The sequence below is a fragment of the Equus quagga genome, chromosome 22 (genome assembly GCF_021613505.1).
Source record: "Equus quagga isolate Etosha38 chromosome 22, UCLA_HA_Equagga_1.0, whole genome shotgun sequence".
Classification (NCBI taxonomy): domain Eukaryota; kingdom Metazoa; phylum Chordata; class Mammalia; order Perissodactyla; family Equidae; genus Equus; species Equus quagga.
The window spans coordinates 18983948-19000119 of record NC_060288.1 but is presented as its reverse complement, the minus strand read 5'-3'; the positions used below and the strand labels follow the sequence as shown (position 1 = coordinate 19000119).

The 16172-nt window shown below is 36.9% G+C and overlaps 1 protein-coding gene across 1 annotated transcript in view; it reads right to left on the bottom strand.

The window, feature by feature from the left end:
- VPS37A (VPS37A subunit of ESCRT-I) overlaps positions 1-16127 on the bottom strand; it is a 42014-nt gene extending 25887 nt beyond the window's left edge. Inside the window, exons 1-4 of the mRNA XM_046648426.1 lie at positions 15741-16127; positions 4224-4298; positions 2216-2330; positions 1240-1340 (exon numbers count right to left, since the gene is read on the bottom strand). Coding sequence (XP_046504382.1) covers positions 1240-1340; positions 2216-2330; positions 4224-4298; positions 15741-15868 — 419 coding nt within the window. The 5' untranslated portion in view covers positions 15869-16127. The remainder of the gene's footprint in view (positions 1-1239; positions 1341-2215; positions 2331-4223; positions 4299-15740) is intronic.
- Positions 16128-16172: the final 45 nt, after the last annotated feature.

Below are 16172 nucleotides of genomic sequence, written 5' to 3'. Positions count from 1 at the left end.
CCTGGGTGGGACTTTGTGACTGACTTTACAAACAGCATGTGGCAGAAATGATGCTGAGTGACATGTACGGCTACATCATAAAGGCTATGCAGCTTCCACTTGGCCTGTTCTCTCCTAAGATGCTCGCCCTTAGAATCCAATTACCATGCTGGGAGGAAACCTAAGCCACATGGAGAGGCCACATAGAGATGTATTAGCTGGTAGCCTCTGCTAAGGGCTCAGCATTCAGCCAACATTAACTGCCAGACATGAGAATTAAGTGAGCCTTCAGATGACTTCAACCCCTAGACTTCAAGCCATGCCAGCTAATGCAAAAGGTGGAGCAAAAAAACAAGCTATCTCCACTTGTCCCTAACCAAATTGCAGTCACAAGGAAAATAAATGTTGCCATTATTTTAGCAACAGTTTTAGGATAATCTGTTATTCATCCTTAGTAACTGGAACATACTTTTACTCAGGATACTATTGGGAGGCAGTAAAGCACGAAACTAGGAAACAGCTTGAGAAAGAGAAAAACAAGATGCAGAAAAAGGAGAATCCAATATAGGAACACAGCAAAGGGAAATCTCATGATGACAGCTGTGCAGCAGTCGTAGAGATAAACTAATTAGGATGGAGGGGAAAAACGAAGCAATGTCGGCAACGACAAAAACCCAAACCTAGAGATTACGATGATGTGAAAAAACAATTTGAAAGGTAGTTTTCAAAGCTGCTGAAAGATGTGGAAAATTAAAAAGATCTAAGAAAACAAAACCCATCAAAGTAAGCAAAAAAGCAAAAAGTTATACCATAAAGGAAATGTAATCACAATAAAGTACTTGGCTCAGCAACAGGGAATTTTCAGAGTCAAAGTAACAAAAACACTGAACCTGAATTTAAGTAAAAATTAAGATATACTTTCACTGAAAGGATGAGGAGAAAGGAAGATTTGTGAAAGATTTACCTAAATTCCTCATCAATCATAATAGGAGGGCAACAGACAATATCTAAAACGAAAGAAGCAAGAGATAGCAGGATGTCTATATTATTCAGAAAGATGAAGGTAAATATTAGAGAATAAGCTAAAAGAAAACACAATTGCCTCTGAAGAGTACGAATGTATCTGTGTGAAGGTGGGGAGGTGGAAAGCAGAGGATTACCTTTTAACATCATTTGAATTTTTAAACTATATTTTGATTACTTTGATAAAAATAAATGAAAATAAATACATACGAACATTTTTGCTATAAATATACTTACTATGGGAATGCTGTTGAAGTAGGAGCTAAAACTGGAGGATTCTTCCAAAACTCATCCAACAGACTCTGAATAATTTTTCCAAGATCTGAGTGCATTGTAAACTGAAAGTAATACAATAATAAGGATGATCAAAATCACTTTCAGAAAAACACTAAAGTTTCATTAGAATAATGTCACTCTAAAAGTTAATCTTAAATCCACTTTCACAAGTCAAGAATTAAATGAAGGGCTGGCCCGGTGGCACATCGGCTAAGTGCGCATGTTCTGCTTCTCGGCGGCCCGGGGTTCGCCAGTTAGGATCCCGGGTGCGGACCTGGCACCGCTTGGCAAAAAGCCATGCTGTGGTAGGCGTCCCATGTATAAAATAGAGGAAGATGGGCATGGATGCTTGCTCAGGGCCAGTCTTCCTCAGCAAAAGGAGGAAGATTGGCAGTAGTTAGCTCAGGGCTAATCTTCCTCAAAAAAAAAAAAAAAAAAAAGAATTAAATGAAAACCAAAGGATATTGTGTCAAATGAACACATTAGTAATCCACAACTTACAATATTTTCTTATACAATCAATACCATAAATCATGTTAAAGGTCTATTTAATCAATAATGAAGCTGAAATATTTCCACACTTCACTATTTACAATAATTTGAAGGGTCAAAGGTAAATACTGAGAGTACACTTAAGGTACAATCCTTCACATTAATCAATCATATGCACATCCTAGAACTTCAAGACATATTTGAATTTTATCCCCCTAACAACTATGAAAGATCTACTCTGAATCAAAGTTCTAACATCAACAGGTCCTCGCCACTGAAAAACAAGTTTCAAATCAGTATTATTTATTATATATAGTGAAAAATCTTTTTGAAAATTACTAATTTCAAAATGAGATGCTAAATGCATTTTAGATTTCTAAAATATTTAGTAGAAAAGTAATACACCTGTTATATTACTCTGGAATAAATTATACCATATACATACATTGTTTACTAATGGAGAGGTAACATATACTCCATGTTTATCCATTAAGTGATGTCGTATTGGTGGATAAACACTGATCACTGGTTTTTCCTGAGGAAATTGTGGAGGGAGCAATCTGGTAAAGGCAGAACAAATGAAAAACAAAGACAACAAATGTTACATTACATTGTCATAATCCTAAAACAAAGTTAGTTAGCAAATTAAATTTTCATACTTTCATTTGGATTAATTATTCAGTAAAAAGTACTCTTATGGTTTTTGAGTTGATTGAAAATATACAAAAGGATACACTTTAGCAAAAAGATTATAAAGTAATTCAATGCAGTAAAACCTTCTTAATGTGGAATATGGATACCCTGAATTACAGAATATTCTTCACATCATGACAATTAATTACTTTCAAATACAATATATCAAGCTATACAAAATCTCAGCTAAAAATCAGATCAGGCATTTGTATTAGGTGAACCATATTTACCCAGTCCGGCTATTGGACCACAGGTTTTGGCTATATAATTTTCTTGCGGTTTTCTGATTTTTGAAATGCTAAGAATTATTTCACTATCTATTGAATTTTTAAATAGTAAGTGAACAAAACAGAAAGTTCTAGGATTGAAACATTGTAGTTGGCATTATGCCTTCGTTCTATATGGCTCTCTTCTAGATGTCCCAATTAATACATCTCTCCCAACTTTGAGGTCAACCACATAGTTTCAAGTAAAGAAGAGAAAATTCTCAATACAAAAAAAAGTGAAAATCGTAACTTTTGAACTACTACAAATTTAAAATTAGGGAGTGAAGTCTTAAAAAATGGGATTTTACTGGATATAAAAGCCTGTTTTCTAAATATTCTCTAGAACTCAGATGAATATGTCCCTTTACACTGTCTCTCTGTTCCCCTGTTGGCTCAGAAAACTACTTGTTGGTAGCACTGTCAGGAAGAAAACTGGGTTCTTGTTGGCTTCTCCTACTTAGCTCTACCTAGGGTATTTGAAGAGAAATAAAACTAATTTATTTATAGAGTTGAAGATGTTAAAATAGTTTGATAAAAAAGGTAATGAATGGCCTTTGGAGTCCAACCAATCTGGCTTTGTATCCCGACTAAACTATTCACCACCTATGTGTCTGTAATTTGCCCCAATTTACAGAGCTGCTGTAAGGATTCAAAAAGCTCCTTTATATCAAGGTAATGTAGCACAATGCTTGGCATTCTTATATATTCATGCTTTAATTCACTCATTCTACTAGGATTTAATAAGGCCTTCTAAGTGCAGGCACTATGCTAGGCGATGAGGATATGAAGATGAATAAGCCACGGTAACTATCTTCAAGTGAGGTGCCTTTTAACCTCACCCAAACACTCACTCTAGCAGCCAGCTACCTAATGCAATCTGAGGTAATAACTGAATTCTTTCATACTAAAGACTAATAATTGCACTTAGGATCAAATGGGTACTTCAGCAATCACTGTGTCCAACCTTTCCTCTTTATAACTTAATAAACTCATGATTATATTTTTAACTTTTAATTTTTTTTCTTTAAAAATTATCAGCAGATCAAATTCAGCCTTGAACTCTCTGGTTGATATATCTGTTGGTGAAAACTAGAATATTTTCACTTGTTTCTGATGTAAAGGTGAATATATCTCTAACGGTTTTCCATACATGATACCTTTGATTGGCATTATCATTCTTACCCTTTCAGCCTACCTCCAGCTAAGACTTTAGTGCAAATCAAAAAAAACGATTACAGTACTAGAATTATTACATCTTTCTATTGCATTTCCTCTTTTATAATTTCTTTCTTACAGGAATATAAATTACAATGATGTCTTTGAAAATTTTTTATTTCATGAAATTGTGTAATTTGATAAATTGTAGTTATTAGAAAAGGAATATCTGAAATAAGTTCACTTTGAAAAGTTTACCTCTAATAACAACTAAGAAACAAAATAATAATATTTTTTTAAGTCCTATTACATGAAAAAACAGGATATAAATCTACTCACATATTAATGTTAATTGTCAGGTTGTTTATGGTGAATGGCAACCTGTATTCCACATCTTTCTGTATTTCTGCTATACTGTAAAAGAAAATTGAGAAAAAAATTTATGCGAAGTCATAAAACCATTAATGTTAAAAACAGATGTTAAATGTTTTTACAGTCTACTAAAACTACTTTCAGTCACAGAATCTAGATAGCCAATATAACTTGTATCGAGGGAAAAATGATCAGGGAAAGGTTTATCAAGTAAGTGGGCAATAATATTCCGAGATATACAAGTGTTTGTGTTGGAAGTGGGTAGATGTTGAGACAAAGAAAAACTCTTGTATTAATGCTAGATTGATTTACGACCACTTTATCTAATTCATCATTAATAGAAGCAATTGTGAGCCCTCTGGTTATTACAGGTGAGCAAGATATCTGGGTTCTGATTACAACTCTGCCACTACCCAGCTGTACAGACAGCTAGGGAAGTCTGGATCTTAAAGCTTAAATTTAGAAGTCTGGATGAGATGTCTCCTACAGTCTTAAAACAGACACTGCTGGCTGCTTTCCAAAAACATATTCCCTTTCTTCCTAAGTAAGAGAAGCCTGATTTTATTCTGAGTAACAATGTTCTAGCCTTTCTTGCAGCTAATTATTGCTATAGACTTAAGTTCTAGCCAATTAGAATAGGAAAGTTGTGGGGTGGAATTTCCAGGAAAGCATGTTAAAGGGGAACATTTGCCCTTGAGTCTATTTGCCTTTCCTGCCTGGACCTGATGGCTAGACTTCTAACAGCAATATAGGACCCTGAGCATGGAAGCTATGCAGAAGGTAGAGCTAAGCAGATAGAAAGAAGTAGCTTGGGTCCTTGATGACTACAAAACTGTCACACTGAATTTCTTTTACATGAGATAAAAAGAAACTTTTATTTTGTTTAAGCCACTATTTGGGGAGTCTTTGTTACTAGCAGTTGAATATACTTGCCAACTAATATAAGTCCTTTATACTTCAATATTCTACATTTAGAATTTTATTTTATTTTAGAGGAAGATTAGCCCTGAGCTAACATCCACTGCCAATCCACCTCTTTTTGCTGAGGAAGATTGGCCCTGAGCTAAAATCCGTGCTCATCTTCCTCTACTTTTTTTTGTATGTGGGACACCTGCCACAGCATGGCTTGATAAGCAGCATGTAGGTCTGCGCCCAGGATCCGAACTGTCAAACCCTGGCCACCAAAGCAGAGTATGTGAACTTAACCGCTATGCCACTGGGCCAACCCTGATAATTTTATTTTATTGTTAATTGCAGGTATACATTGTTACAATTATAACCTACCAACCAAATCTTTTGGAGGCTCACTTGGAATTCTAGCTAACAGTCATATTTCCAAAGGGAAAAATGTTAAGTAGTATTAAGATTGAAAGGAAGCTTAATATTCAAATAGATGTGAAACTTTTTCTAGTATGAATACTCTGAAAGATCTAGTATTTACATAATGATTTACTTTTGTTGTTTTGGTTGCTTCAACTAATAGCTTTAGAAAACTTATTTTTCTCATTTTTTGGACTATTACATTTTTTGGCCTTTGATAAAAACTTAGCCTCTGGAATATGTACATTTTAGGTAGCTTGAAAGGTAAAAAAGTGTTGGGATAGAGTTATAGAGAAATTGTAGATGTTGATAAGTTTCCTCCTCTGACAACCCACGGAATGGGGCTGATTGAGGAGAGGAAACAGCTGAGAAGAGACTCAAGCAGATATTCAATATTAGGACTTACACGTTTTTATATAGTTTCTCTTTGGGGATCAGGTCTGGACTAGGATACTGACAGCCTCCTCGGTTGCATGAACACCACGTAATCAATAAAATGGCTTAAGTTTTTTATTCCTCTATGTTATCTTAGGACCCTAAGGTGTCATTGCTTCAAGAGAATACTGGTCACAAAAGCATCCACCAATTCAAAGCCAAGTAGATTATCTCAGTGATTAAGGGTACGACCTCTTAAATTAGGCTTCCTGGGTTCAAATCCTCCCTCTACCATTTACTTGTGTGATCACGGCCAAGATACTTAACCTGTCTAAGCCTTCCCTCTCAAATGGGGCATGGAGATGTTCAAAGTATCTATCTACCTAAAAGAGATGTTAGATTAAATGAGATAATGCATGTAAAGCCTTCCACATAATACCATAATAATTGTTCAGTGTATGCCACCTATTATTGAATAAGCATTTAGAACATGCAACCAAGTTGGAGCCTATTAAAATCTGTAGTAATAAGGTTTTAATTCAGTTTTTCAGACATTGTTTGTATTTTTATAGAAGACTTCTATGGAAAATAAAGTGAATTTGATTAAAATAATTTTTACTTAAATCATTGGCTAGAAGTGTTCAATTCATTGTCCTCACAATTATATTCTTGACATTTATTAAAATTTTTGACAAGTTTCCTTCACAAATGAGGTATCGAAGATAAATGAAGTTAATACTCATAATATTAATGACAGCTGAACCATCATTAACAAATTCCAAAACAAAAGGTTAATCATGGCAATTGATGGGGTTCAGGACATACTACCCCAAAATATGGTACCTTGGCTATTTTAAGGTGAAGGAGTTGGATAAAACAGCAGAAAATGGAAGGTTCCTCTGAGCTCCTCTAGCACCTCACACTTCTTCCCTGAAAGAGGTCATAACACCTCGTGTGAGGGGCCCTCTCCCTATACCAAGAGGAAAGGAACATCCTTATCTCTGAAGACAAGGGACACTAAGAAGAATCCCAACAAACAGGTCTTGCCAAGTCCCCTACCTCTTTACTACAATTACCTCAAACTCTTTAACCCATCATTACTCCTCCACTCTTCATCAAACCCAGCACAAAATCTCAGGTCTGTTTCTTTGGGTCTTCACTTCCTCATAAAGTCTCCTGTGTCATTTAAACTTATATTAAATAAACTTGTATACTTTTCTCCTGTTAATCTCTCTTTGTAAGTTTAACTTTCAGACCCAGCCAGGGACCTTAAGAGGATGGAGAAAAACTTTTCCTTCCCTATACTAGCTGCATTAGACAAAATGACAGATATTTGTTTTACTTAACTAAAATAAAAATCATCCCTGAATATTCATCCCAAATGCGATTTTGAATTTTTTGTTATTTTAAATGACTTTAAAAAACTTATTCTAAAAATAATTCATTCTCCCTGAAAAAAAGAATAAGCAAAGAGAATATAAAAATCACTCAGGATCTCATTTTCCCAAGATAACCACTGCTAACATATTGGTGTATAACCATGTTATCTTCCCACATTCATAGCCTTATCTAAAGTGAAAATACAATTATACTGCAATTTTGTAACGGTGTTTTCCCACGCAATAATTTATTGTGATGATCTAAGTTAGTAAATGTTATTTTACAACGTCTTTTTTTAATGCTGCATAATGTTCTCGTATATTGTTTAACATATTCTCTACTAGTAGATATTTAGGTTATTTCCAATTTTCACTATGATAAGCATTCTTAGAGCCATACCTTTATGCTGACAGGTGGTACTACTCTGAATGTAAACACACACACATATTTTAAAGTAGTAGTGTAATCACGCCACAAGAGAAAATTTAAATAACCTTCTAAGAATAATTTTATTTTCTAGGTTCTATGAGATAAGCGAATTACTAGGGTTTTACCTCCATGGCTCTGAATCTGCTTAAGACTAAAGAAAGCTGAAACAACAGATAAATTTGTTAGGCAGAATGTGTGATTAATTGGCATCCTCATTTCTTTGACAGTCCCTCCAACTATAAACAAACAGACCTTGAAATGCAATAGAGGCACTAGTTATGGTTAAAAGATTCCTTTTGTAGAACAAAGCGTTATTTATCTCCTACTTTATATCTTGTGTAAACTTGGATCTCATAAAACTTGGTTCCAGTGAACAGCTACTGTATATCCAGCATCTTGCAAGGAAAGGAGATATACAGATGAATACAGTGTGGTCTTTGCTCTGAGGAGGCACACAGGAGGAAGAGGAAGTCAAGTGACTACAAAAGAGCAATTCAAGATACTGATAGCATGCATTTCTCACAGCGTAGGGTAATTCAAGGAATGTTTATAGGTGAATCTTGCAAATAAAGGATTCAGATGCCTAAAGATGGTATATGAAGAATAGATAACTTCCCTTTTCCATCTAAATCTCCAGGAAATATCAAAACAGACTTTTAAAAAGCAAATCTGTAGCAGTGCTGGAAAGTAAATAGTACCACAAGCTGACAAAAATTTTGAAGAATCCCTGAAAGATAAAAAAGATAGGATTAGATTTAAGGAAAAGGGTGAAAATAAGGAAAAAGAAAGTAAATACAGGAACTAATGACAACTCAAAACCTAAGAGCAATGTGAAGTAGGAGCAGTCTGAAGGTCCTCCAAACCCTTGAACCAAATCACTGCAAACCAAATCTGGAGGGCTGGGCAGGAGCATTTCTCCAAGTAATGAACGGGCAGACACATGGAACAGCGTGCAGGCTAAAGTCCTCTCCTCTTTTCAGCAAAGGGCAGTAATAGCTGCCCCTGGAATATCACAGGGAGGTAGCCTCTAAGGCAGCAGTGCCTTAGGAAGCTACTGACCCCCAGGAAGCCTTGATTCCCCAAAGACAACTAGCAGCTTGCCCCACACTGGAGCAAGTCATTCTTTTCCATTCATCACCCAAGGCAGGCTATGATAAAGAGTTAAGTATCCACAAACAAGTCAACAAGGAACCTCAAATACAGAAATGAATACATCACAAAGGTGTGAATAAAACAAAACAATGCTAGGCATGTACCAAACTCAACAAGCCCAAAACACAAAACTCAAGGAAACAGAGTTAACTGAGCAAAGAGAAGACTATAAGTTTTTATAATTAATATCCTCAGAGGAACAAAAGAAAATAGCACTTGCATTCACACACACACAACAGTTGAAATGAAAATGAAAAATTAAGAAACTGGAAATTTAAAATAAACAGCTCAGATATATGGTTCAGTGCTCTGTTTGGAAAATGCTTCATAGTATATCCTTCTCTTGGAGAATACTAATACACTTTAGCATATTAAAGGCTTTGAGAAATTCTCAAGAGCTTGATTTTGTTTTGTTTTCTAAATCTGTTTGACATGGGCCACTTATTTTACAGTATTTTTGAACAGTGTTCTATAGAACACAAAGGACAATGACAGAGATGTGCAAAGCGATATGGGAACATAGAAGAAAGCATCCAACCTAAATAGGGGTAGGGGTGGTAGGGTCTTCTGGGAAAAAAAATAATATCTGAGCTACATTTAAAAGTCAAGAGTTAACACCCTGGAAAGAGACTCAGGGAAATGAAGAGGACATTCTAGACAGAGGAAACACCATTAGAAAAGCTTCAGATATGAAATAACACCAAGTCTCTAAAAGTCTCCATATCCTTTGCCATTAAAGAAACTTTACATTCTCTCGGTTGACACCTTTCCACGAGTCACATCACCATCTTCTGTGACAACCAGGCATTAAACAAACAAGTCTGGACTTTTCTGGGGAAGAGTTAGGAAAACACTGAAAGGAACAACATGGTCAAATTTGAATTTTAGAAAGATTACTGTGCAGCCATGTGAAAGAAAAATATTAAGGGAACAAGATTGAAGGCAGAGAGAATAGTTAGAACCCAGTGGTAGCAGGGATGGAAGACTGAGTAAAAACAGAATGACCGGGTTTTTTGGCTTAGATAAGCAAACAGTAGAGACAGCTTGGAAGGAGTTCAGGGGTAGGAGAGGAGGGGTAGATGTGTCTGGATTCAACTAGCAATGGAGAAGTGACTGCATGTGTGATAATTTTTTTTTTAAAGCAGGTACAGACTGATGAGGAGCACTAAGGGGAAAATTAACTAGAGACAGCACTTAAGCTATTATGGTCTATTTAGAAAAATTTTTCTTAAATGATAACATACTTCACTGTGTCATATACTGTGCAATTCTAACTTTTAATCACTGGTTATAAATAGACTATATGATTTAATATATCAAACTAAAATTCACTTAATTATGGGACTGTTTGATACACATAATTTTAAAGTTCACTATAAGAGCTCAACCAAAATGCTGACATTTTGTAGATTTATTTAGCTTCAAAAGACATAGCAGATTCCTGTAGGACTTTTTATTGCAATAATTTAAGGTGATTTCCTTCCACAAGGAAGTTTTAATCTCAAACATCTATAACAGTTAGATAATGTAGGTGAATGGAGGCAGTTGCTTGTGGTACAACAGGGAGTGATCATAAACTGGTAAAATGCAGAAGGGGCAGCCCAGCAAAGGGGGTAGCTGTTCTTCAGCTCAAAGCAAATGTTGCTCTGTAGGAACTATTGTCAGATTTTTCCAGGTCCTTCTTTTTTAAAAGAAAAGTTGGAGGGGGCAGGGGCTATATGAGAAATCTCTGTACCTGCTACTCAGTTTTGCTAAGAACCTAAAACTGCTCTAAACAATAGTCTATTAAAAAAAAGTTGGAAATTTGGATATTTCAATGAAAAATCTCAAATTATAAATGTTGGCAATGGATCTGTTTTTTAAAAAACATAACATTGCTCAGGTTAAAACACACACAAATATGCTCCCATTATAAATTTGTTAAGTTTGTGTGTGAGTCCTTATGAGCTGACAGTGGAATCTATAGAAAGAAAGGTATGGAATTTAGGCTTACTGAGAAACCTGTGAGTTTAGGGGAGAAGGTCTTCTAACTGTGAGCAAGGGGTTAAACTTAACAGCTATAGAGTAGAAAACTATACAATAGCAGACTCCCCAAGGAAGGTATGAGGTCAAAGGTTTGGGCAACCGGGAGAACAACGAGATCCAGGAAGAGGCAGCAAAAGAAAATTCAAAACAATTTTTACAGACTATAGAAATTGGTACTATTATTTTTAAGATACATAAATAAAATAATTACCATTTACAGAGTACATAAAATGTGGCAGATAATATTCTAGTTTCTTTACACGTATTAGATCTAAAATCCTTCAAAATAGGTACATTTCATTTGGGAAGAAACTAACTCTTGGAACAGACTTTCTTTCTGAACGGAAAGTCAGAGGCAGTCCTGCCAGAGACAAATGAGCTGTAGGTAGGCCTGTGAGGATTCATAAACAATAAGCCAGCTAGAAGCATGCAGGCTAAGAGGCAAAGAGTCCAGGCATACTCTACGCAGTGCAGAGAGGGAATATAATTTGTCACATGCTTACTATGTGCCAGATACTCTAATAAACGTTTATATATATTACTCAAATATTAACAATCCTGCACGATAGGAATCACAATTCCTGATTTCACAGATGGAACTGGAGGCTCAGAGAAGTTGAGTAACTTGCCAAGAGGTCATATTGCTAGTATGTGCTGAGCCAAGATCGAAATCCAGGACAGTCTGATTACAAAGCTTTCATTCACCTAAGTCATGCTGCTTTCCCCAATGTCAACGATTTTTGCCTGCTTCCATTTATATTGATGAAATTCATTTTGTCTTATTTCTAAGAGAGTGATTACATTGAGGAACCTGAGGAACCAAGAGACTTTCACAGTTGGGCAGGGCAGTAAGAAATCAGGTAGTCAATCTTTTCACTTCAGTGTCCTAAGACCTACGAAGGTTACATGGACATCCAAGGTTGCACTGCCACTTAATAACACATCAGTATCTCCTGACTTCTGCTTCAGGGCTTCTTTCATTAAGACTATTAGTAGTACCAGTGTGAAAAAGAAAGCAATTCTGATAAACATAGTAACTCTCAAATTAGATTTTCTTACTGCATATAAAATAAAAATAGCATCAGAATTACTATGTGATTATTAAAATGAATTCAGAAGTCCTTTAATTGAGCGGGCTGATCTCCCTAAGTAAAAGGTAAGAAAGAAGGATTACTATTTGTATAACTTTGAATTTATGTAGTTAATTACAGATAATAATTACCATTTACAACATAGCTCCGGGATGTTGCTTTAGAGCTAAGGAAATAAAGTAATAAAGAAACTAATTAACTTTAGATATTGTGAGAGAAGAGAAACCAGGATAGTTCGGATAACTGTCAAGACTACTACTTTTAATAATTTCCGATTGCAGGTGCAACGCAGAGAAATACTTAACAGCTTTGCTGCTCAAGAATCTTTGAACATTGAGGTTTGTGAGTATCACTTGGGATATTTTCAACTGCAAATAACTGAAAAACCAGGCTAAAAAGTGGCTTAAATAGTGAGGGGTTATTAATCTTATATAGCAAGAAGTTCAGAGGCAGGAAGTTCCCAGAGTTGGTTAATTCAGCATCACAGTATTATCACAGACATTCCATCTTTCTGTTCTACCACATTCAGTAGTCAGCCTGTCTTCTTTCATGATCCAAGCATTCCAGATGTCCCACATAACACAACAATATCCAACCTATAAAAGAGGCATTTCTTTTACATATCTCTATTACCGAGAAAATGTTTTCAGCAGCTCCTCAGCTGACTTCTCCAACTTCCATTGACGAATAGAGCCCTGCTTCCACAATAACTAGCAGGGGAAATGATAACTAGCAGGGGGAATGAGAACACCAACACTGGTGCAATCAATCATTATCTACCTACAGAGGTTGAAAAGAGCACAGCCTCCATTAAGTATAGGGCCCTACAGACTAGGAACCCAGATAAAAACAGGTATTCTCCCAAGGAGTCAAGGGAAATGGATTTGGGTGGGAAACCAACAGTGTCCATTAGAGTGAGTCTCTTTAGGAAGTACAAGAAACAACAGAATTAGTTCTACTCCTGCCCATAAAGTCCGGAACTTTAGCGGTAAACTGAATACTGTGATGACTGTTATTCAGAAGGTGGAATATATTACTTGAACCTAGTCTACATAACTTTCAGTTTCCATTTCATAGCAGATAAACACATTATTATGCTTTAGTTAAACACTTTTTTTGTCATCTATGACAGTTTCCCATTTGCCCTGCCTTACCAGTAAGACACAGATGAGGAGATACACAGAAAATTCAGCTAGCTTTTAGGAGAGGCCTGAGGAACATGAGAAAGTAAGAATTTCTTAATTTAACTAAAAAAGGAATTTACATTCATTAGAGAAAGAGAATTAAACAGACCCTTTCCTGCAATGGACTATTTTGAATTATAAGGAGTTAAAAGAAGTGTTGGAAGGTAGATGAGAGAAAGGGGTGGAGAAAGGTTACTGAGGAGGGCAGAAGAAAAGAAGTCCGATACTTTCACTGCCAGGAAAGAGGTGCTGACTTGGGGAAGGGATAGAGTATGAAACATGAGGGAGTTGGGCAGCATGCAATAAGACACTGATACTCATAATTTAAAAAGTTTTGTATTATTCACTAACATACCATTTGAAACATTCTTTCAACTTTTGCAGAGTGCACCTTCAGAATAATCAATCACAGTGTCTTCTTGCACAAAAATCTTTACCTATAAAGTGTACTATTGAATTTGGCTACTCAAGCAATGTATTGTCAGATACTGAACAGAAAGACCATTTTTACAAGCTAGATTTATAACGTATGGATGACATTTTTTTCTGGGATCACACCATCCCTTGAAAACTGGAAGCACATGACCTACTTAATTGTCTCCAGAATTATCCAAGTATAGTTTATAAATGTGAACTATTTCAATTAAATAAAACTTCATGTATTTTTATAAAAGAATTAACAGAATCAAGAACTTGGAGTAGATGTTCATAACATTACAAAACATGTAGATAACGTCACATGTCCAATGATATGTCCATAATTTATGGCTCAAAAAATAACAAACAACACGGATTCTTTCTGCATTTAATTCAGGGTATTTATTGATCCTCTTAAGCCAATTCAGGAACTCCTTAGATCAGCAATTCCTGCTTTAGAATCCCACCTTATTTAGGAGGCCAAAAAAATAATAATAAAGCTCTGATCAATTACTTCCCTTATTTACCAGCTTTAGCAGCAGGGACTTTGGAGTATTTCAAAAATTCAACTCCAACCTCAAAGAATAAAAACTTGTCAGCACTGAGAATATTCAATAGAATAGACTAAACGCTTAAAAGCAATTAATGCCAAAGGTATGGGTCTAAAAGGTACTTTGGTAATAGCAGTACTAGTACACGATAGTCTTCTAAGGTGACGCCTTCTAAGAGGACACACTTATGTTTGTTCAAGATGAGTCACCTTTTTATAAGCATATCCTGTAAAAGCCGCTCTTACAGGTTAGTAAAGAACAAACAGAGAATACGGTTCACTTGTAAGAATTCTGTAAACTTGATTTTCCAAAAAGAAAGCCACCATTAAATCAAACAGCATGCCACTCTTTCCTGTTAACCATCACAAACTGTCACCTTTTGAAAGTTCTGAACAAGCAGCACAATTGAGACAAAGAATCCAGAAACACCTGAAGTTCAATCAGCAAGAGGTCTCACTTTAGCCAAATGTATTTTGCAGTGAATTTGTCTAACAATAGAGTATCTGATTTAAAATTATTCTACACTATAACTTACTTGCTTCGGAAAAATTATTATTGTAACAGATAAAATGGACTCTAATAGTTTGGTCAACAGCAATTAATCAATTTTATCTCAGAATATACATTTTTTAAATGTATGAAAAATCCATTTTTAAAAGGGTTAGGGTTGTATGATGTTGAAATCTCTACATTCAAATACACGCTGTGACACTATTAAGAACTAAATATACTTGCATAATTCATAGAAAGAGGCAGTTCTAATTTCTGAAAATCATTAGAGGCCACAGACATCTGCAATATAAAAGGCTGCAGCAAACCAGTTTACAGTAAAAATAGTGGAAATAATTTGAATTGCAAAATATTTCTATTCTGACCATGCTGAAAATGAAAAACTCAGAGGAAGACAACAGAAGAATCAAGATGAGTATAAGTTTCCTGAGTGTGGAAACCAGAATAAAAGAGTGAGAAATATGCTGAGACTGGTAGTTGCCAGAGACGGGGAGGTTGTTGGAACAGGGTAAATCTAAAATTAGAGACTTAAGAGGATTGAGTATGTCACTCCCAGACGACAAGTCGTCACCGATGAAACCTCTGGCTTTCCTTTCCTTTGATGTTTCGTTTTTGTCAAAAATTTTCCACTCTCTGTGAAACTTGGAGATTACTCTTCGCAGTTCTTTTTCGCCAAGTACAGTATTTTAACATTTCTGCCAACACAGCGATCACGTGAAAGGGGAGTGAGGAAGAAGGGCAAAGCAATGGACGTTGGATATAGACTATGAGACAGATTACAGTCAGCAGCGATGTGTCAGGAGGGATGAGCAAGTCAGAATTAGAAGAGCTGGGCAGTGGTTGGGGCACGAGGGAGGGAGGGTGGGTCTGGAGGAAAACCCTGAACACGGGGCTGGGATGGGAGGGCAAGCGTGCGACCCAGGACGAAGGGACGTCTATCGAAAGGAGGCAGCTGGCGGGGAGTCGGCCTGCGTTGCTCTGAGTGTGGTTAGAACAGCCCGCCCTCCCGCCCTACTTTTTCCTCCTGTCGAAGAGGCAGCGACCAGTCACCTGGAGTGTGAGTTCCGGAGGGACTCGATCAGCCGCTGCTTCTGCTGCTGGAGGCTGGTGAGGCCACCGGGGGACCCAGCTGCGGAGGAGGAGGAGGCGCTCTTGGTCAGGGGAAAGAGCCAGCTCATCCTCCACGGGGCCCCGGGCCCGAGGCCCTAGAAAGCTCTGGCCTGCTTCTCCCAGTTGCTCAGCCCGGCGGTTCTCCAGCGACAGAGGAGCGGGACGGAACGCCCAGGACCCAAGTGCTGGGGGTCCGCGTCTTCTCTAAGCAAGCCCGGCCGGGGCTCCTCGGGTTCTAGGGGACATGCTCTGACTGCGGGCAGCCGGAGAGAGGAAAGTGGCCGCCCGAGACCGGCAGTCCTACCTTCACGACCCTGACGCCCAAACCAGCCAGTCAGGGAGCGGGACGGCGCAGCGCTCCACCACCCGGCC